We start from the raw sequence: 20,524 nt of genomic DNA on the forward strand, positions 1-20,524 counted from the left end.
TTCTCCTGGGGATTGTGCTTCACCAGATTCTGGAGGTCGTCTAAGCTTTCATAGGGCAGTGAACATTTTTTGGCACTTACTGGAGATCTGTGACCATTTTATGTTAATTTTGTATAAAGTGTGAGGTTGGGGTCTGGTTGGTGTTTTTTTCATGCAGATGCACAGCGTAGCCTCTCTTTTCTCCACTGCCTCGTTTCCGTACTTTTGGAAACTTCATTTGCCGCAGTCGTGTGCTCTGTCAGGCTCCCTGAATCCTTGTGCTTTCGGCAGCGACCCCGGCTTGATGGGTGTGCGTCCTGGTCAGGGTTAACTCGAGCGGTTGAGTCCTCCGGCTTTAGTCTTGACTTTCAGAACCGTTTTAGCTACTTCTGCTGCTCTGCCAGTAGGTATAACTGTTAGAATCACTCTGTGTGTATCTACTAGGATTTTCTTTTTCCTTTTTGGCCGCCCCGAGGCACATGGAGTTTGCAGGCCAGGGATCAGATCTGAGCCACAGTTGTGCCAAGGCCGGATCCTTAACCCACTGAGCCGGGCCAAGGATCGAGCCCACGTCCCAGCACTCTCAAGATGCTGCCAATTCTGCTTTGCCACCGTGGGAGCACCTCTGGTTCCATCTTTGTCCCTCAGTTTCCTCTTTCCTGCCGATGGTGTGGTACACTTATGTGAACATTCTTCGATTTCAGATGGAGTTTTTCTGTTGTGGTTCTGACTCTCTCTCTTTAAAGTTTTAGTGGTTGTTCTGAGGATCACAACACACATAACAGTTTACTTGGAATCAGTATTTTGTTCTTTAACTGAGCTGTAGAAACCTCACCTCTCCATAGGCTCCTTTATTGTTCCCCATGTAACATCAGTGTGTGCTAGAAGCTTCCACCCCTAGCCTGGGAACCTCCATATGCCATGGGTGGGGCCCTAAAAAGACAAAAGACCAAAACAACAACAGCAAAAAGATGTTTTTTGGTCTTCAGTTTATCGCTTGCTTGGATGTTGTCTGGGTGTGGATGTTTTTGAGTTCGTCCTGTATTGGATTTTTTCAGCTTCTTGAATCTGTAGGTTTATATCTTTCACCATATTTGGGGGAGTTTTTAGCGATTATTCCTTCAAATCACTTTCTCTTCTCCTTTTGAGCTTCCAGCGCTACAACCCTTAGACTCCTTACCATCGCACAGATCCGGCAGGCTCTGAGTTTCCTTTACCTGATCTTTTGTCTCTCTGTTCAGGTTGGACAATCTCTGTTTTATCTTCAGTCAAGGTCACTGACTTTTTCCTCTGACTGCTCCATTCTGCTATTGAGTCTGTCTTGTGAGTTTTAAAACTTTGGTTACTTTACTTTTTTATAGTTGCTGAGATGTTTATATCATACTATCTGTTGCAAAATGTGTGTGACAGCTTGTTCAAGCATTTTATAATAACTACTGGAGGCCATCAGGCAGCTTCACCATCCTTGGCATCTGCTGAATGTCTTCTCCCTTGAGCTGAATTTTTCATGGTTCTCCATGTGCTAAGTAGCCATGGATTCTATTCTGGCTGTTCTGAGTGTGACTTTATCAGATTTGGGGCTGGTTTAATCCCATGGAAAAGAGTGATGTCTTTGTTTTTCCCAGACCCTTATTGGGTCCAGGCTCACGTTCCCTCTGCCATGTGTGGACTGGACCCAGTGTTAGCCCAGGCCCCAAAGCCATGCTCTTTGGGCCTGTCCTGCACATGCACATGTTCAGTCTGGGACTCAGAAGTGACTCTGTGAGCTCTCAGAGCTGGTGGCTTTGTCCTTAGGAGCAGGTCTGCCACCTGAGGGGTGCCCTGGGCGCTCACGACTGCTTTGTGGACTGTTTCAAGCTGCTTCCTCTGGTCTGGCTGCTGGCCCTCCATCTGGTCCTCAGTGCAAAACCTGGAGCTCTTGCCACATTGTTCTGTCATGCCCTTCCGTGGGCTGGCCACACCTGGGTCCACGCAGCAGGAGAGCAAGGAGAAAAGTAGCAGGGGCTCTTGCAACCATACCTGCCCGCACTGCTAGCAAGGTCCCTGCTTCAGAGTGTGGCTCTTATAGGTTTCCATGGGCCCCAGTCCCACTTCCACCGGGGCATCCCCTGCCCTGAAGAACAGAGCAGAGCCCCCTTTCCCAGCCCCCACATCCAGCCGCTCTCATGCACCCACTCCAGAGCTGACAGCTGGGCCAAGCTCAGGCCCAGTAAACCAGGTGAGTGCTTGGTAAGAGGTGCTGGCTCTGAGGGACTCTGATTCTGCCGCTGCCCCAACTCACCTGCTTCAGTGCCCCTTGCCTCTGCCCAGATTTTCAGGCTGTACTGCAGGAGGGGCAGGGCCTTCGGCTTGCTCCCTGTCACCTGCACCCAGAGCCTCGCCCTCAGAGCTTTGCTGGGCTGCAGGCTCACATGGTGCCAGGAGTGTTGTTACTCTCCTCAGGCAGGCTGGGCACCCACACTCTGGGCATGAGTCTCCCTCTGCTTGGCCTTCTTCTCTTCAAGTCTGTCTCCACATCTGCCCACTCTCTGCCCACTTCCCATGCCTCCTTGATCCTCTGACACGTTTTTAGACCACCTCTCTTTTTGTCCTCTGCGTCCCAGCTCTCACATGGGGTGGATCTGGTCTGGCCTTATTTCCAAGTGTCAAGCATTTCCCTTGAATCACTCCACCCATCCTCCAATTTGTCCATTTTCGTGGGTTCCTGATTCCTATCTGGCTGCTTGTGTTTTGTGGGTTTTCTAAGTGTCCTTGATGGCTTTAAATTAGATGTATCTTAAGTCGTTTCCAGAAATCGCCTCAACAGCAGAAGCTCAGTAACAGCTATGTCTGTGGGGTCTGCTGGCTCCTGTCCTGGCCGAGCCTGTGGGCTCCGGGCTGTGGCTCCAAGTGCATCCTGGGCATAGTGCTCGGGCTGCTACTCTCCTGTCCCCCACTTCCCGCTGCCCTGTGCTCACCCATCAGGTGGTTCTAAGACAAACCCAGGGGCCCAGGTCCTCCTCACTCTGCCTTCAGTGTGTGGCCTGTGCTGATGGCTGGCTCCTCTGGGTGCTTCACCCTCTTGGCCGAACTCCTCCCAGGCCAGCTTCTCTGACCTTGGGTCTGTGCTCGGAGCCCTGCCCAGCCCAGCTCCCTGGCCAGGTTGGCTCTGACCCCACAGGCAGCCTGGGCAGCCTCTGCTCACCACTGCCCAGGCCCTGCCATCTCCGAGGGCCTGTCCACGTCTGTCTTCTCAACTGCCATGTGGACAGTGCCACGTGAGCCGAGGGCAGCCCCTCACCGTGAGCTCCATGTGCAGCTGGGCTGCTCATCAGACCTGCTGCCCATGTGGCTGTCCCCACCACCAGGATGTCCTGAGACAGACAGGCAGGGCAGGTGAGCCCCCAAGATGGGCCTGGGCCAAGCCTGAGGGTACAGTGGGAGCCGCCCCTGCCCCTCTGCTGTGTCTGTGTTGTCACATGCCTGCCCCCAGCAGCCAGGGCACCCCCTCCAGGACACAAACCCCTGCAACGGGCTAGCTCCCAGGACACTGAGGCAGATGCAGCTCCTCCTGCTCCCCATGCCCAGCCCTGCCCAGCCCCCACCTGCCACCCCATATCTCTGCAGCCCTTGCCAGGTCCCAGGTCCTGTGCCTCCCCCTGCTCATGGGGGGTGCGCAGCGTTGGCGGGTACACTCGGGGCCTCGTCCACAGAGGTGGTGGGGGCAGCGGCTGGTCGCACAGCCTGGGGCACGAAGCCTCCTGTCCAGCAGGCAGGACGGGAGCGCACACAGACGGCACGGCCCTCCCCACACAGACGCAGGACGGTGCCGCACTGTTGCCGAACGTTTATTCAGACCCTGAACAGGTGACCAGTGACACGCAGCTTCCCCGGGCTCATGGCAGCCCGGCCTGCACTGTGACCCTGCTGCCCAGCAGCTCCCAGGGGAGAGAGCTGGGGTGCCCTGGGCAAGGCTGGGCCCCCCCAGGGCTGGCTGGGCACCATGTCCTGCTGACTGTCCCAGGGCCCAGGCCCAGGGAAGCGAGTGGGTGAGGAGGCGGGGCCCCCAGTGTCCTGTGCCCCCTAAGCCAGCCAGGAGATGCCCCTGGCGGCCTAGCGCTGAGTCCCAGCCGTGGGAGGCGGTGCGCGTGTGCGAGTGTGGGGTGGGGGTCAGGCCAGTCCCCCCGCTGTGGCCTCGCTGGACCCCCCTCCTAAGGCATGGCTGTGGCGAGCTTCTCTGTCCCCCAGTGCTGTCCAGGCAGCGCCAACCCGGACACAAAACGAAGGGCCTCTGCGGCGCGCTCGGTGGGTCCCACCGCCTTCAGCGCCTCTGGTTGGCAAACCAGGAAAAGAGGGGGCGCGGGCGTGGGCGTGAGGCCTGATGCACGCGCACCGTGCGCGGCGAGCGCCAGGCTTTGATGGTGGCGTCGTCGCTGGCTGTCAGCAGGAGCTCCTGCTCCTGGGGGCTGAAGACCACCGAGTTGACCACGTCCTGGTGCCGCAGCTTGGCCAGGCAGATGTTGTAGTGGCGGTCCCAGATGTAGCCGTGCCGATCCTCCGCCCCGCTGGGGAGAGTCCAGGGTGAGCCCCAGGGGCCCCGCCCGGCCGCCCGTGCGCCCCGCCCCCCCCGCCCGGCCCCCCCCCCCCCCCTGACCTGGCCACGAAGTCCCTGCTGACGTCCAGGAAGATGAAGAAGCACTCGTCGTTGGGCGTGTAGGCGCGGTGGGCGCGCAGGGCCCGCTTCACCTCCCGCATGGTCTTGAGGTCGAACACCAGCAGGTCGATCTCCTCCGCGATGGGAGGCGGCTGCATGGGGTCCGCCACCACCGAGCCGCGGGGCCAGGCACGGCTGTTCACGTACAGGTACCTGCGCGGGGCACGCTGCTCAGTACGCGCCTGGGGGCGCCCCGCCCAGGACGCCCGTGGGGGCCCACCTGTTGTCGGGGGACAGGCCCATGCCGATGATGTGGCCGTGCACGTCGATGACGTGGTCCAGCGCATCGAAGAAGGCGTCGGAGCCCCGGCCCTCGCCCAGCACCGGCCCCGCCGTGGTCATCTGGTGCGGCAGGATCTGCTTGATGCCTGCGGGACGGCGGGTGAGGGCGAGCCTGCAGCCCTGGGGCGGCACCTGGTGCCGGGGAGCTGCCTGCCGGCGCGCCCCGGGGCCGGGCTGGCGCGGGGCCCCCAGGACCAACGGCGGGACCCTGCCACCCAGGGACTCTGCCCCGCCCCGGGCAGCCGCGCCTCAGGCCCCTTACCGATCTGGTGCGGCGAGTAGGTGAGGCAGCCGGTGGTGAAGACGAGGAGTTTGTTGCCCACGAAGGCCGAGCCGCGCTCGGGGGGCTTCGTGCGGCCCTGGGCCAGCAGCTCGGCCACCTTGGTCTCCAGCGCTCGCTCGGACAGCGGGGGCTGCGCCTGGCCCTCCAGGAGGCCATCCAGGAGGCGCCGCAAGCCCTTGGTGCGGGCCGGGCCCGGGCTGGCCGCCTCGTCCTCGCCGTCGTCGCTGCTGCCGCCCAGGTCAAAGACGCGGCTGGGGGCTGCGCCGGGGGCGTCGGCGTCCAGCAGGAGGTCGGGGCTGTCAAAACGGCTGCAGTCGGCCACCATGACGGTGCGGATGGTGCTGGCGTTGAGATTCTGGATCTTGAAAAGCCGCTTCACCACGTTCACGTTCTCCGACTCCACGTCCTGGGGGCGGGAACGCGGCGGTGGGCACGGGCTGCGGGGGCGCAGCCAACAGGCCACAGGGCCCGCCCGCCCGCACCTGGAAGGCGTTGTTGAGCCAGAGCACCGAGCACGACGTGATGTCGCCGATGCGGTGCAGGTTCCCCGAGATCAAGCTCGTGTCCGTGAGCCAGCAGCCAAACACGTCGTAGGGCTTGTTGCGCACGCGGGACAGCAGCGCGAAGTTGTCTGAGAGGGAGCAGCGGGATGGGGTAGGGCTGGCGGGGCGGGGCCTCCGGGAGGGCAAGGGGCGGAGCCTCCGGGAGGGCAAGGGCGGGGCGGGGCGGGGCGGGGGCGGGGCCGGGAGGGCCGACCACCCCCGCCCGCTCTCACCTAGGCTGATGACCGCGATCTCCCCCGAGGAGGAGTTGTGGGGCCCCAGGAACACCCCCGACGCCAGCAGCAGCGAGTCGTCCTGGTTGAACTGGGAGAACTGGGTGTAGCTCCAGTTGTAGGGCCGCATGTCCGCGCTGTGCAGCAGCGAGATGGTCAGGTCGTTGTTCCAGATCTGCGTGGAGGGCCGAGTCGGTGGGCCTCGTGGACCCCCGCCCTGCCTGGGGCCCCCGGGGCCCCTCCCCCGGCCGGCTGAGCCGCCATCGGGTTAGGGCTCCGTCTTCGTGCTGGCTCTGTCTGGAGTGGCTTCGGCCAGGACCCTCCCTCTGCTGGCATATGGGCAGTCCAACCCCAGCCTCCGAGCCTGGGTGGTCCAGGTCCCCGCCCTCCCCATGCGGATGCGGCCCACTGGGCCACCTGTCACCTCTGGCCTGGCGTTCTCTTCCCACCTTCACGGTGCAGTCCTTGGAGCAGGAGGCAAACTGATAGCCCGAGTGGGAGAAGCTGAGGTGCAGGACCTGGTCCGTGTGCTCGGTGAGCGTCTGCACCTCCACGCAGGGCACCCTGTCATAGAGCCGCCGGAACTCCTCGTACCAGGACGTGGCCGCTGTGGGGGGGTCACACTGGAGCCCCAAGCCTCGGAGGCCAGGGCGCCCACCCTGCCCACCCTTTGGCCTCCCTACCAGGCCCTACGCTTTGAGGCGTGGTCCGGCTGCCCCTGACCACGGAAGGACCAGTGGGCTTCCGGGCCAGCGCAGGTGCTGACCTGGGTGTCGGGGCACGTCGCGGGCCACCTGGTAGTAGCGGTAGAACTGCTCCCTCCATAGGAACTCGTCCCGGGACACGGCCTGCCATTGGCGGCACACCAGCCCGGCGGCCAGCACGTCGGCTGGGCCCAAGCTCAGGAAGATCTGGTAAACGAGGCTGTCGGGGAGCAGGGGTGTGCCCCCCTCGTCCATCGTGACATTCTGCCCAGGCGGCCCTGAAACCAACGTACAGTCCCCTTAGCCACCAGTTGGAGGGCACAGGCCTCTCTCCCACCAACTGCCCTGCTGGGAATTCCATTGGACTGAGCGTGTGCGGAGGGCTGGCTGGCACCGCCCGGCTCTGGCCAAAGATCCAAGAGGTTCACTAAGCCCCCCGGGACGGACATGCTCCTGGGCCTCTCACGCTCCTGAGGGCCTCCTGCGAGGCCCAGTGATGCGCTGGCGCAGGCACCTTCCAGGTGGGCAGCAGACACCCTCCAGGCCTGGTCCAGCAAGTTCCCCTCCTCAGGGCACAGGCCTTCTGGGCACGGCCCTCTGACCTCCCCGGCAGGATCCCAGGGAACTATCTGGTTGTTACGGCTGGTGACCGCTCCAAGGCCAAGAAACAAAGGGTCAGTGACCGCCACGCACCCTGTCACTCTGACCTTGCCACCCCAGACTTTGGAGCTGTCAGCATGGGACAGAGGTCCTCTGGAGAAAAGACTTGGGGCCGGCAGGGCAAGGGCCAGCCCGCCCGCCACAGATGCGCCCAGGGACACCCGCCGGCCCTGACCTCTGCCCTGTGGCCTAGGGGAGCCCTGCCTGGCCGGCAGCCGGCCGCTGTGACCACCGCCTGGCGATTTGGGGGCGGGGCGGGGGCGGGGCCGCCTAGCACCCCCTCCCACCCTCCTTCCGAGGGGCTGCAGGGGCGGGGCCTCGGCTCGGCCCACAGTCCCGGCGCCCACGGACTACCTCGGCAACTCATTCATTGGCCGAGGGCGCGGCTGGGGCCGGGGCCCGGGGGTGCGGGCCTGGGATCAGGGCCCAGTGGGTGACGCTCCCCTAGGCCGAGGGGCTGGGGTCCGGGCCGGGGTCCGGACACAGCCGGCGATGATGCTTCCCGGGCCGGGCGCACTCACCGCGGCCGCCTCCGCCCGGCTGCGCTGCCCCCGCCCCGGTGCCCAGTCTCGACCGGTGGACCCTCTTCCGCCCCCCGTCGCCTCTCTGGCCGCCGAGTCTCTATGATGGAGCCCGCCAGTCCGACGCCCCGAGCCCCGAGGCATCGATGGCAGCGGAGGCCTGAGCTGGGAACCCGCGTCCCCTGCTCCTGCGCTTGCGCGTCAGGCCCCGCGCGCTGGGCAGAGCTGCTTCGGGCGCCTCTGCGTTCTCGGTCTCGCCCGAAACAACGCCCCTGGCGGCCGGGAGGGGCGGCGGCCGCGCGCCGGGGCCCGTGGGCGGGGCTGTGCACGAGGCTCACGGGCTTGGGTTCGAGCCCCGGCTCTGGCCCCGGCCCTCCCCGATGTCCCCCCCCACCCCGAGTAAACGGCGTCAGGAACTGTGTTCTTGGCCAGGGGATAAGACCAGTTCCTACTTCCGGGAGCTGCTGGCACTTTAAGGGAGATCAGTGTGCACATGGATGACACCAGCCACAGTGGAAATCAGGCGGGGACTTGGGGACAGGGAGCGCGAGGTCAACTCGGACTTTGCACACAGGGCATGGTGACACGGCCCTGCCGGGAAGTGCAGGGTCGAGGTCAGATGTCCAGGGCGAGGCTGAGTTCATGAGGAGCCTGGGGCGGGGGTGGGGGTGGGGGACCCTGTCCCAGGGCAGGGGTTTGGGGAGGCAGAAGGACACACGAGGACTTCCTGGGCTGGGCTGCTGGGCAGCACTGGCCGGTGGACTCTGACCTGGGACTCGATCGTCCTGCTCTCTGTCTCCACCGGTCCTGTCGCCGTTGCCGCCGTGGCCATGCTGGTCCCCAGGGCTGCACCCCTCTTGACGCTGCTCCTGGCCACGGGCTCCTTGGGCCAGAGGGCTCAGAGACCCCCTCGACGCCCATCCCCCATCAGCACCATCCAGCCCAAGGCCAGCTTTGATGCCCAGCAGGTGGAGTTGGGAGGAGGTGGGGGTAGCAGCTCACCCAGCTTTGCAGCCCCCTTCCCATGTGCCCTCATGTGGTCTCTTCCCCAGTTTGCAGGGACGTGGCTCCTGGTGGCCGTGGCTTCCTCCTGCCGCTTCCTGCAAGAGCAGGGCCACCGGGCTGAGGCCACTTCACTGCACGTGGCTCCTCAGGGTGCAGCCATGGCCGTCAGCACCTTCCGAAAGCTGTGAGTTCCGGCACAGACCCCCGCCCCCACCCCTGCCCCTCCCTCACCCCTGCAGTGGCCTGGACCAGTATCCTGAGAGGCCCCGTCCGGTTTGGGGTCCCCAAGCCTTCTGTGCCTTCCTCCGCCTCCACCCCCAGGGATGGGATCTGCTGGCAGGTGCGGCAGCTCTTCAGAGACACGGGGCTCCCAGGTCGCTTCCTGCTCCAGGGTGAGGCAAGGGCACCCGGGAGGGGTGCAGGGCTGGGGTAGGGGGTGCGCGGCTGACCTGGCTCTGCCCAGCCCGAGGCGCCCGAGGCGCGGTGGATGTGGTCGTTGGGGAGACGGACTACCGGAGCTTTGCCATCCTGTACCTGGAGAGGGCCCGGCAGCTGTCGGTGAAGCTGTACGGTAAAGGCACACGGGGCTGTCCAGGCGAGCCGGGCGACCCCGGATGGACGCAGACCCGTCCCTCTTGCTCCCGCTCTTGTAGATGGGCCCAAATGTGGGGACGGGGAGGGGACCAGGAGGGCCGGGGGCCAGGGGTCAGACTGCAACCCCAGGCACACAGCCCACCCCACCCGCGGGTGCCCAGGAGCCCCATGTGTCCTGCACGCAGCCCGCTCGCTCCCCGTGAGCGAATCAGCCCTGAGTGTCTTTGAGCAGCGGGTCCAGGGGGCCAACCTGACCGAGGACCACATCCTGTTCTTCCCCAAGTACGGTGAGTGTCTCCCAGCGGTCTGCCCTGGCCCCCGGGCCCGCCCCTGCCACCCCTGACCCCTGCCTCTGCCCCCAGGCTTCTGCGACGCTGCAGACCAGTTCCACGTCCTGGACGGTGAGTGGGCAGCGCCAGCCGGGCGGTGGGGGGCAGGCGCTCCCCGGCTCCCTCCCTGGCTGAGTCTCACCCGTGCCGCAGAAGCAAAGCAGTGAGGCCGGGGCCTTGCCGCCGAGAGAGAGCCACAAGCTGGAAGTGTGGGCACCCGCCACTCCTGGCCGAGCGGGGGCCTCTCCCATCTGCCCTGGATGCTGCCACCCCCCCACGAGCTCGGGGCGCCACCTTCATTAAACACTGTCGGTCTCAGCCCTGACTTCTTCCTTCCACGCTGGACCCTCAGGGGGCTTGGCCCACCTGTCATCTCGTGGACACGTGGGACTGATTCCTGGGGACAAGACTGATCCCCTGGGGCTGAGTCCACCTTGCCATCTGGCAGCCTGGTGACCCTGAGGGGAGATCATGGGGCGCAGAAAGAGCTGGGGGTCCAGTGCCCCAGCCTGGGGGAAGCAGGCCTGCGGGGGCTGGGGTGAGCACAGCACTCTGGGCGCACAGGGGATGGTCCCCTGGACAGATCGGGTGGCCCCCAGGAGCGCACCCCTAGCATCTGTCCAGAGTCCCCAGCCCCGAGGAACCTCAAGATGGCCTCTGGCCTGGAGAGCAGCCCCTTCTGGGGTGTAGGAGCTCCGAGGTGTGGGGAGAGGCAGGTGGGGCTGAAACCTGTGTCCTCGCCACAACCGCTGCCTGGAGGAGCTTCCGAGACTGTCGGGAAGAGGCCGGGTGACCAGGCAGGGCCACCCCGGCAGACTGTGCCGCCCTTCCGCACACCTGGGTCCCTGCCACCCTGACTGTCCCTCGCCAAGGGCCCCCTGACAGCGGAGAAAACGCCAAAGATCCACAACTGCAGACACCTGGTGTCTGAGACCGAAGGGCGGGGAGCACAAAGCAGACCCCCGTGGGACCCAGCTGTCCCCTCCCCATCTCTGGTCCGGGTCTGCCCAGGGGGTCCCACAAGCGGGAACAGCTGCCTGTGGCTGTGGGAGGGAGGTGCCAGGGTCCCAGTGGCCTTAGCCCCGCCTGCCACCCGCCCAGTTAAAGCGCTGAGAGCATCGTTGGCCAGTCCGACAGCCCTGGGGACGCGGGAGGTGCCGTGCCTGCGCCCTGATGGATCCAAGGACCCCTCACCGCTCCTGAGGGAAGCCGGCTTCCCCCCATCCCTCCCCTGCGGGCCTCCCCCCAGCCCACAGGGCGGCTGCTGGTCAGCCAGTCAGTGCTTCCCCTGGGCCTTGCAGGCCACTGTGCCTGGCACACACTGCCCGGCCAGAGCACAAGGTCCGTGTCCGCCCCACCCCACCCCCCGCATCAGGAGGAGGGCATCCTTCCCGGGAGAACTTGGGGAGGGTTTGTGTGCACGTGGCCCCATGCTGGGCACAGGCTGGGGCTGGAGGCCCAGCTGGCCATCGGCTGGACCAAAGCTGAGCCAGGGAAGGGGCCCAGCCGCCCTGTCTCAGGACCCTCAGCATCTGTCTGATGAGTGTTTCCTGAGGTGCCCACTGCATGCCGGGCTCTGGGCACACAAGTTGGCAGGTCCCTGTCTCTGGGCTTGAGATCCAGGACCCACCACTCCCGACTGTCCGTGAGGCGGAGGGGCACCTGGGAGCCAGACCCCAACCCCAGTCCCCCTGGGTTGCACAGCGGACTGGGCCACCCCAGGTGGACTGTAGGCCACTGAATGGAGGGCCCACTGCCTGGCCCCCCTCCGCAGGCCCACCCACCCCTTGCCACTGGCCCAGTCCAGGCAGGGAGGGGGCATGGGGCTGTCCCTTGGTGCTGGACTCCCAGGAGGGCAGGCAGACAGGCCTGGGGCAGGAGGGGAAGGCAGGGCCCCCGCAGGGCAGAGCTGGCCGCGGAGAGGCCCCCCCCACCCGCCCTGCCTGTGTGCCCCAAACTGAAAGGAGGACGGCTGTTCTGGGGTGCGGGTGGATTCGGGCGGCCGGCCGGGGTCCTCGGATCCCCCCCCTCAGGGCTCCTGGAGAAGGAAGGATCCATCCCGCAGGGCCGAGCGTCGAGGGGCTGCGCCAGAGGCCCCCCGAGTGGTCACCAGCCGCAGAGGAGCCAGCCTCCGCGCCCAACTAGTCCTCCCAGTTGGCTCCTTACACGGGGGTGGGAGGTGCTCGCAGAGGGCTGCTATCGTGATACGTTTTATTTTTGCAAAAATATTTAATGAGCCCTCGTTAAATGTTCAACAACTATGTGAAACAGTTGTAGCTCTGGGTGAGTCATTTTACATAATCAATGTATGGATTATAAATTGGGCTTTGCGGAGTTTCCACTGTGGCTCCCCAGGTGAAGAACCAGCTAGAATCCGAGAGGACTCAGTTTGATCCTTGGCCTTGCTCAGTGGGTTAAGGATCCAGTGTGGCCACAAGCTGTGGTGTAGGTTGCAGATGAGGCTCAGATCTGGTGTTGCTGGGCGTGCGGTGCAGGCCGGCGGCTACAGCCCTGATTCGACCTCTAGCCTGGGAACCTCCATATGCCGCAGGCGTGGCCCTACAAAGACAAATAAATGAATAAATAAAAATAATAAGTTGGGTTTTCCTTTTAATTATAATAGGTGGTTTTTAAATACCTTAGAAGAAAAAAAAAAAAAGCCTTTAAAAATCTACGGAAACTAGACTGGCAGTCTAACTCTGTAACTGGCAGTCCTGTTGGATGCCTGCCGGGGCCAAGGACCTCTGACCTGGAGTCCTCTGGCTTCACCCAGATACAGGGCTGTTGTGTCCCAGGCCCCCAAGCCTGTTGTCCCAGACGCAGTCCCATCTCTGGCCCCGGTGCAGGACACCAGGCGCTGGGCACACTCCCTGCCCACACGGGAGCTCCAGGGGACAGGTGGGCCTGGCCCCTGCAAGGGGGGTCAGGGCGGGACATCGCTCACTGCAGAGGGGCCCTCAGCTCGTGGTCATCCTCTGTCTCCAGCTCCCACTTAGCGCTGCTGCTGCACCATAGGGTGGATCAAATGGGGCTGGGCGGGCGGGGGCACAGTGCCAGCGGTGGGGAAGCCCCGGGCCTAGGCCCCTGCTCAGGCCCTGCCCCGCCTCCGCTGCCGCAGGACGTTTGCCTGCCTGTGCTGAGGCGGGAAGGCTGCGTGGCCAGAGGGCCCTGGGGTACCTGTGAGGGGCTGGCTCCCACTCTGACAGCTGCCACTGCTGCCCCGGGGCTCCCCAGCGCACCCTGAGCCAAGGCAGCGCCCGGAAGGAGCTGTCACCAAGCGAGGCTGGGTCTCCCCCAGCAGGGAGTCCAGGCGCCTGGGGGCTGATTCAGGTGAGTCCTCAGGTGGGGTTGGGATCAGACGGATGGTCAGGGCACGGTTGGCGCCTGCGGCAGGAACAGGGAGGCCAGGCGCTTGGGGGGTCTGGGAGCCACTGCCCCAGCTGCCGGCCGAGACGGATGGGTCCTTTGGGAAGTTCAGGGAGACCCAGCAGGTCCTTTGTGACTCCTCTCGCTGCAGCCGGAGCCTCTGGAAATGGGGGAGCTGGGCTGACGAGCTGGGCACAGGGAGTTCAAGGCACTGGGGCTCAGGTTCCCAGACTCCCGGCCCTCCTCCTGCCCTGGGGCTGCCGCTGAGCAGAGGGGCCTTGGTGACCAGGCATCTGGCAGCGGGAGACGCTCCTGGGGGAGGGAGGGCCCCGGTGAAGGCCAGGCCCCTCCCAGAGGAGAGGGAGGCCTGGCACAGAGCCAGGCTCTGAGGCCCTTGGCCTTGGAGGGCCAGAGCTCCTGGTCAGGACAGGCTGCCCCAGGCCAAGGGCGGGAGGAGGTGGCCCAGGACAGCTCTCAGGTCAGGTACAGGCGCTTCTCTCTGTCAGGGGAGCTCAGCATCCACGCTTTCTCCCCTCCCGCCCCCGGGGCTCGCACCCTCCCCGACTGTCCTCCAGCCCCCAGGCCCATGTGTGGGTGCCCCACCCCTGCTAGGCTGCGCTTCCCTGTCCCGCCCTCCCTCTGGCAGGACCCACCCCCGTGGGTTTTGACCGCAGATCCCCGCCCCCCCCTCCACCCTTCGGCTCCAGGGACTTGGGGGTCAGCGTGGGGGCTGGCAGGCCCAGGCTCTGCACGGTGTTCCCGCGGTGGGAACACCGGGGCCCCGGCCCCTGGGGGCTGGGAAAATCACGCTCTCTGCCTGGAGCAGAGTGTTCTGTCTTGCAGGGGTGCAGCCGGGGCAGGGCTGATGGGGAGGTACCCCAGGCTTCTGCCCTCAGCGCGGGGCCCCTGGGAGGGGGGCCAGAGGGGTGCAGAGCCCAGGCCTCAGGAATCAGAAGGGCCCAGCAGGCCCCACCTGCCCCCCTTCCCACCCTCCCCGGGCTGGGTCCCAGCATCCCCCATCTGGGGAGGGCCCCGCCCCTGCCCAGCCCACCCTCAGGCCCTCTGCACCCACCTGTCCTCCTGCCCGCCCTGAGGAGGAGGGCGCCGGGGGCACGCCCCAGGGAGGGCACCTGCCAGGAAGGTGCATAAAGGGGTGAACCTCTGAGTCAGAAGCGCCAGTGGCTGCTTCCCGCTCTGTCCCCGGCCGGATGGGGCCTTGGTGGGCCCTGTGGGTGCTGCTCTCCCTGCCGAAAGCCCTGAGGGGCCAGGTGACCCCCCAGACAGCCCTCAGCTCGGTTTTGCAGACCTTCCAGAAAGATCAGGTCAGGGGCTGGGAGGGCGGGGGCGGCCGGGTGAGGGAGAGCGGAGAGCCGTGCCAGCCGGCTTGGCATCCTCACCACGGAGACGCCGCCCTCCAGCGGAAGAGGCCCCATTCCGTCTATGGTCCCTGCCGGTCCCTGTGAAGGGACACAGCCCTGGCTCCTCTGCACAGAGGCTGAGGCCCAGAGAAGCCGGCCCCGAGCCAGAATCTCCGCTCCTGCCGGACGCTGGGTGGCGGCCAGGGGGACTGAGGCAGGGGCATCTCAGAGCACTTGCCTGCCGTGGGGGCTGGGGGTCCCGGGCCGTCCTGGACTCTGCCACCCCCAATCCCTTGCAGTTCCAGGGGGAGTGGATTGTCCTGGCTCTGGCAGGCAGCACCCACAAGACGGCAGACAGGTCTCTGCTGAGCCCTTTCACGGCAACGTTTGTCCAAAATCAGAACGACCGCTGGGAGGTGTCGTACGCTATGATCCGGTGAGTAAGGACCCGGGCCGGTAACCCCTGGAAGCCAGTGGCTTTGTGACCCTCGCGTACCCTGGGTCCGGGCCCCGCTCTCCCAAGGCCTTACTCTTAATGTGACGCTCAGCACAGGCTGCTAATGACCCAACCCAGGCACATCCACAAAAGAGAGGAAGCACTGACTAGATCCCGGCCGCCTTGGAAGAGCCCAAGGCTGGTGGATTTCAGGTACAGCTAGATCCAGGAGCTGAAATACTGTGATCAAGGCCCCATCACAGAGGGCCTTCCTTCTCCTTCTCTCAGCTCTGCCCCCCCAGACTTCTGTTCAGGCAGGTTCTCATCTCATAGGGATACCGATATCCTTCTCGGGGTCCCAATTCTGGAAAAGAGGAACGATCCAGGCTGCATCGGCAATGACGTTCGATTGGCTCCTCCTGAGTTGTGTGCTCCCCTTGGAGCAGTCACTGCCTCCAGGGTGACACGCACTCTGGTGTGGGCTGGGGGACTGGTTGGGGAGAAGTGGGGAGCCTGGATGGGCTTCCCTGGGGCCCCCTGGGGTGCCACAGCCTCTTTGGGGTGCGAATGCCCCCCGAGGGTCCTTCCCCGCCTGTCGCCTCCCGCAGGCTCTGTGGCCTCCTCGCCACCCTCCAGAGACCCCTTTGCTTAGGCTCTTCAATTCCTAGTAAAACGAGTCAGGAATTTCAAGGAAGGTGGCTTGTGGACCAGGGCAGCTTCTGGAGACCAAGCAGGACATAGTCCAGCCTCTGTGCGATGACACTCAGTGCCCCACTGGGGCCGCCAAGCCGCCTGTGCAGGCTCGGCTACAGGGTGCCTGGGGCCTGGGAAGCCTGGGGGCATCTGACTGCCCCCTCCTGCTCCCTCTGTGGGCTGGTTAACCGGGGGCAGGGACCCAGGGCAGAGGTAGCCACCAGACACCTTGCAGGCCTCTCCCGCCCCCGCCCCTGACCTGCGGGGCAGGCTGCACGTCTTCTGGAACAAGTGAGTTCACTGGGGTCTGAGGAGCTACCCTCTGCTCCCCCGGCCACGTCCGGGCGTTGGTGGCGTGCTGGCCGCCTAGCACCCCTGCTGGGGACATCACGGCCCAGGAAAGGCTCTTCTTGCACATCGGGGTGCATTTGGGGTCTGGCTCCAGGCTGAGGAGTGGTCGGCGGAGGGGGCGCTGCGCAGGGGGAGCTCGCAGGCGTGCCTCTGAGGGCCGCAGGGCACAGACGCCCCTTCTTGGGGAGGCCAACCCCCCAGCCCACCTGCCTCTCCCTGCGGGCTCTCCTGGCGATGGCCCCCATAAAAGGCCACCAAGGCTGAGACCCAGCAGGTTCCGGAACCTTCCTCTCCTGCCCCGCCCCCAACAGGAGCAAGCGCTGTGTCACCTGGTCTTACGTGCTGATTTCTGAGACCCAGGTTGGGAAATTCTCGGTGGTCCACAGTGGAGGTGAGAGGCGCGAGGAGGGGAGGCTGCTGGGGTGCCGGCAGGAGGCCCTGACGCGGTGGCCGCCTCCCCAGGGTCCCAGGCAGACCAGGAGGAGGTCCGGGTGTACGACACGGACTACGCCTCCTTCGCCCTCCTGCTCTCCAGGAGAAATTCAGGCAGCCAGAGCATCCTCAGGGTCAGCCTGCTCTGTGAGTGCACCCCCCCCGGGGGGGGCCGCGCTCAGGTCGGGGGTGGGGCCGGGAGAAGGGCCTCCGGGGCACCCGTCGCTCGCCACCCGCCCCAGCCGGCGGCTGAAGGCCCCGCCGTGTCCCTTGGGCTCCAGGCAGAGCGTGGGCCATAAAGCCCCAGGTGCTCCGTAGATTTGTCTGCCTGGTCCAAGCCCAGGGCCTCGCGGACCACCACATCGTCTTCCCAGACCTGTCAGGTAAGGCGCTCGGCTGGCCTGGGGACGGGACCCAGGGTGGGACCTGCCGCTGGGCCTCAGGAGTCCTGCGGAAGCCCTGTGGGTGGCTCAGCCCGTGCTCAGGGCCCAAGCGGGGGGTCCCAGCATCCCCAAGTGTTCGGCCCGAGCCCAAACTAGGGTTCTCGCAGCTCCTTGACCCCCTCCCCCTCCTGGGTCCCCTGCTTGCGGCCACCCCCTCCCACGCCCAGGTCCCCCCGCCCGGGCCACCCCCTCCCTTTCCTCCAGGAGCGTTTCTTTCCCGCTTCTGTCCCGCACACATGCACAACCACGCAGATGCCCAGAGCTCACACACCAGCATTTTTCACTTACACAGCCGTGCACACACACGTGTGCACAGGGAGGATACACTCAGGTGCACAACACTCATGAGGACATGCACATTTGCACACCTGCACACCCTCGCACTTCCACCCTGCCCGGCCATCTGGGTCTGCAGTGGGTCTGGGAGCTGCTGCGGCGCCTCCCGAGGAGCCCGGGCGAGGGCAGGGCAGCGCCCAGAGTCCAGGTCCCTCCGCTGAGCCCCTGGAGCGGCTGCAAAGCCCCCTCCTTCTCCTGCTGCCCCTCCTCCCGTGTGCATGCACATGTGCGTGTGCGTGTGCGCACAATCTCCCTCCTGCTCCGTCTCCATCCTCCATCCCACGGCTCCGGCTCTCTCACCAGACTTCCTCATCCGTCCAGATTCCTGCTGATGGACGGACTCGCTCTCCCGAGCCGGGCCCTGCCTCGCTGCCCCCTTCTCCCTCCGCTCTCAGCATAAAATAAACGCACTGTTGGGATCCAGGGGTGTGAGCAACCATGACCTTGGGGAGGCAGGGCACACAGAGTGGGGGACCCATTGGCCCCATGGGGCCAGGACCGCCCTCTGAGCACCCACGCCCATCCCCAGCCCACCAGGCCTGGCCTCACGCTCGTCCTGGGTGTGCGCACCTGTGTGTCTTTGCATGTTGTTGTGGGTTTTACACAAGGTCGTTACCAGAACAAGGCCCCTCGCGCCACTCCCCCTGGGCCATCTGCCGGGTGACTTTGCAGACCCCCCCACCCCCCAGAACACGAGGAGGAGCCAACGCAGATGCCCCAGCCTGGGGAGGGGAGAGGGGCTTACCGCCAGTGGGGAAGCGGCGACAAGGGGCCCATGTCTGACCCCGCGACCCCGCCGGTGAAAGGACACCTCAGATACTGACAGCTGCGAGCTGCAACACCAAGCCCAATGGAAGCACGCGGACGCCACACCACCCGCCGGCAGGAGCGGCTTCCCGACTGCCCTCCCCTCCTGCGCCTCCGCCGACCTCGGCCCCATGGAGCTCCCGGCAGGGAGGGCTAGGGTGCGCCCACGTGGGACAACGGGCATCCAGGGTCCCTGCTCCGCTCTCGGTCTCCCTAGGAGGGCGTTGGGCTGGGGCCTCGTTAGGATCTCTCTGAGGGCAGCCCTCCCCGAGTCCCCTGGCCCTGGTCCACCGAGCAGGTGGCAGCAGAAACCAGGCAGATGCTGGACGTGGAGACTTCCCTGTTGATCCCAATAGGACTGACCCCGTAACAGACCCAAGCGGTACTGTGCGCAGCGCCTGCTGCCGTCACCGTTCACGGTTCCGTCGTGTATCTGACTCTCCAACAGCACAAGCTGCCAAAGCACAGGGCTGCTCTGATCACTACTTAGTCTCAAACTCCAGAGGCACCTGTCGCCTCTGTGGACGCCTATCTGCTGAATGAGGAAAGGGTGGACAGTGGGTGGACGTGTGGATGACGGATGGAGGGATGACGGATGGAGGGATGGATGGAGAGATGGTTGGAGGGATGATGGATGGATGGATGGCGGGATGGCGGGATGATGGATGGAGGGATGGAGAGAGGGATGATGGATGGATGGAGGGGTGGATGGAGAGATGAAAGGATGGATGGATGGTGGGTGGAAGGATGGATGGATGGAGGGAGGGATGGATGAAGAGATGGCGGGATGATGGATAGAGGGATGGAGGGAGGGAGGGATGGATGAAGAAATGGCGGGATGATGGATGGAGGGGTGGAGGGAGGGAGGGATGGAGGAGGGCGGGATGATGGACGGAGGGTGGAGGATGGAAGAATGGAGGATGGGTGGATGGTGAGGGGACAGAGATGCAGGCAGGGGTGAAGGTGGCTGTGTCTTTGTGGCACGGGGGCCAGGCAGAGCAGGAGCAGGAAGGGTTTCCCATCACGGAGGCTCAGCCCAGAGGCCGATGGCTGGAGAAAGAGCGTGGGTGGGGGTGGCCCTGCCCACTCTCCTCCTGTCCACCCGTGGGCCTTCGGGGGCCCTGCTGGCCTGGATCCAGCAGCCAGAGTGGGTCCCTTACCTTGGCCGCAGTGGAGCCCTGTCAGGGCCTCGCCTCCCTCAGGGCAGGGTCAGGGGAGGGATCGTCCATGGCCCCGGGCTGGCTTTGTCCCTTTGGTGCCCACCGGACTTCCAGGGGGTGGGGCTGTCCCCAAAGACTGCCCGCCGCTGTCCAGCTCTGCCCTGGCCACACGGAACCCTGTGTCTGTGACAGTGATATTGGTGGGCCAGCCGCCTGGGACAGAGGCCAAGGTGGCTCGCACATCTGAGAGCTGGGCCATGTGGAAGCGGCCCGAGCCCCTGGTGTGTGTGTCCTCTTTGGCTCTTATTTAGCCACACCCCTTCCCACCCGTGCCCTGCCCTGGGCACCCTCTCCAGGCAAGAACAGCTGAGGTGGGCAGGGGACAGGGGCTCAGTTCCTGAGGGGCCGGAGCTGGGGCTGGGCAGAGAGGGACACCCTATGTGGCACCGGGGGATGGACAGAGGTGCCCGACTCTGAGCTGCCCAGGCCTGCAGGCACAGGGACGAGGTCCCCACCCCCAGGATAGGCAGCACCTGGGACCCTGCCCCCGGCCCCTGACCACCGGCCCTCCTATCTGGCCCTGTCCTCGAGGGCAGGGGCCACTGCCTTTCCCAGTTGGGGGGGCGGGCCCCGGCCCAGCAGGTCCAGGTGGTTTCGTCTTGACCAAAGTCAGTGTCAGTACAGCCCCGCGCTCCACCCCTCCTGGCCCAAGTGGTGTTTTGTCCCTTGCGGTTGTATTTATTTTTTTAAAGTGTTAACTTTGTTTTTAGTTTCTTAGGATTTTGTTGTTAATGTATGGCCTGAGTGTTGCCACAGCTGTCCTGCGGCCTGCTGCCCAGGACACTGCCTCGCCCGGCCCACTGGCAGCCTCTCTCTGAGCCTGGCTGGACAGCGGCCCTCCCCCGCTCTGGGCAGCCAGTTACCCGCTGGCCCCCAGGATGAAACCTGAAACCCCACCTTTTGCCCACCCACGGACAGATAGAAACCCTGCAGTCAAAACGGTGGGGGCCCTGGGGCCAAGGACACGGGCGGGATCTGCTGAGACACCAGGAGCCCCCACCCCAGGTGGGCTCAGCCCCTGAGGTCAAGTGTGGCCGCTGTGTGACAGGAGGGATGGGCGTGGTGAGGGCCCCAGACCGTGTCCCCCCGCGGTGCTAACCCAGCTGGCCTGGGCCAGGGAACGAGGGGGGCCCTGCCCGAGCTGTGGCTGCGGCCTTGGTGGGGACAGAGTTCAGGAGACCTCTGGCCAGCGCAGTTCTGTGTTCATCCTGGTCTCTGGGGCCCCTGACGATGGTGACATGGACGGGAGGACAGAGC

At 64.9% G+C, this 20,524-nt stretch overlaps 3 protein-coding genes across 25 annotated transcripts; 2 read left to right on the forward strand and 1 right to left on the reverse strand.

The window, feature by feature from the left end:
* Positions 1–3,790: 3,790 nt before the first annotated feature.
* FBXW5 (F-box and WD repeat domain containing 5) lies at positions 3,791–7,984 on the reverse strand. Of its 6 annotated transcripts, none has more exons than XM_085001395.1 (9): positions 7,898–7,984; positions 6,779–6,994; positions 6,462–6,619; positions 6,013–6,187; positions 5,720–5,868; positions 5,217–5,643; positions 4,893–5,040; positions 4,613–4,825; positions 3,791–4,523 (listed from the first exon to the last, which is right to left on the reverse strand). In XM_085001395.1, exons 2-9 carry the CDS (start codon positions 6,969–6,971, stop codon positions 4,280–4,282), a joined length of 1,707 nt encoding a protein of 568 aa, XP_084857521.1. In that variant the 5' UTR covers positions 6,972–6,994; positions 7,898–7,984; the 3' UTR covers positions 3,791–4,279. The 6 variants fall into 6 exon arrangements, with proteins under 6 accessions (XP_084857521.1, XP_084857542.1, XP_084857514.1 ...); XM_085001416.1 differs by having other exon boundaries at positions 6,437–6,619; XM_085001388.1 differs by having other exon boundaries at positions 7,731–7,984.
* A 376-nt stretch (positions 7,985–8,360) lies between these two features.
* Positions 8,361–10,143, forward strand: C8G (complement C8 gamma chain). Of its 7 annotated transcripts, none has more exons than XM_084980196.1 (8): positions 8,361–8,511; positions 8,742–8,865; positions 8,950–9,086; positions 9,224–9,294; positions 9,366–9,473; positions 9,658–9,783; positions 9,859–9,897; positions 9,979–10,143. In XM_084980196.1, the coding sequence occupies exons 3-8, from the start codon at positions 9,061–9,063 to the stop codon at positions 9,990–9,992; spliced, it is 384 nt and encodes a 127-aa protein (XP_084836322.1). In that variant the 5' UTR covers positions 8,361–8,511; positions 8,742–8,865; positions 8,950–9,060; the 3' UTR covers positions 9,993–10,143.
* A 2,803-nt stretch (positions 10,144–12,946) lies between these two features.
* LCN12 (lipocalin 12) lies at positions 12,947–17,663 on the forward strand. 12 transcript variants are annotated; one of them, XR_014830740.1, is made up of 6 exons: positions 14,257–14,513; positions 14,849–14,985; positions 16,341–16,420; positions 16,492–16,595; positions 16,743–16,844; positions 17,544–17,663. XR_014830740.1 is itself a non-coding variant. In XM_085001624.1 (6 exons), the coding sequence occupies exons 1-6, from the start codon at positions 14,400–14,402 to the stop codon at positions 17,570–17,572; spliced, it is 579 nt and encodes a 192-aa protein (XP_084857750.1). In that variant the 5' UTR covers positions 14,257–14,399; the 3' UTR covers positions 17,573–17,663. The 12 variants fall into 12 exon arrangements, 4 of the variants coding, with proteins under 4 accessions (XP_020936908.2, XP_084857750.1, XP_084857758.1 ...); XR_014830744.1 differs by having other exon boundaries at positions 16,341–16,389; positions 16,492–16,608; XR_014830747.1 differs by having other exon boundaries at positions 16,341–16,389; positions 16,492–16,608; positions 17,562–17,663.
* Positions 17,664–20,524: the final 2,861 nt, after the last annotated feature.

Source organism: Sus scrofa, chromosome 1, assembly GCF_054392235.1.
Source record: "Sus scrofa isolate SSC_HxYL_T2T_F1_AM1 chromosome 1, Sscrofa_HxYL_maternal_Yorkshire_Landrace_v2.0, whole genome shotgun sequence".
Classification (NCBI taxonomy): Eukaryota; Metazoa; Chordata; class Mammalia; order Artiodactyla; family Suidae; genus Sus; species Sus scrofa.

Bases quoted from the DNA above. Each gene is read 5' to 3' on its own strand.
- FBXW5 (XM_085001388.1), bottom strand. The intron at 6,620-6,778 runs GTCAGCACCTGC...ACCCCCCCACAG, and splicing joins CGACGTGCCCCGACACCCAG to CGGCCACGTCCTGGTACGAG. The intron at 6,188-6,461 runs GTGGGAAGAGAA...CCCTCCACGCAG, and splicing joins CCAAGGACTGCACCGTGAAG to ATCTGGAACAACGACCTGAC.
- C8G (XM_013989048.3), top strand. From the start codon at position 8,728: ATGCTGGTCCCCAGGGCTGCACCCCTCTTGACGCTGCTCCTGGCCACG. The intron at 9,087-9,223 runs GTGAGTTCCGGC...CTCCACCCCCAG, and splicing joins GTCAGCACCTTCCGAAAGCT to GGATGGGATCTGCTGGCAGG. The intron at 9,474-9,657 runs GTAAAGGCACAC...GCGGGTGCCCAG, and splicing joins GCTGTCGGTGAAGCTGTACG to GAGCCCCATGTGTCCTGCAC.
- LCN12 (XM_085001602.1), top strand. From the start codon at position 14,400: ATGGGGCCTTGGTGGGCCCTGTGGGTGCTGCTCTCCCTGCCGAAAGCC. The intron at 14,514-14,848 runs GTCAGGGGCTGG...AATCCCTTGCAG, and splicing joins AGACCTTCCAGAAAGATCAG to TTCCAGGGGGAGTGGATTGT. The intron at 14,986-16,340 runs GTGAGTAAGGAC...CGCCCCCAACAG, and splicing joins GTGTCGTACGCTATGATCCG to GAGCAAGCGCTGTGTCACCT.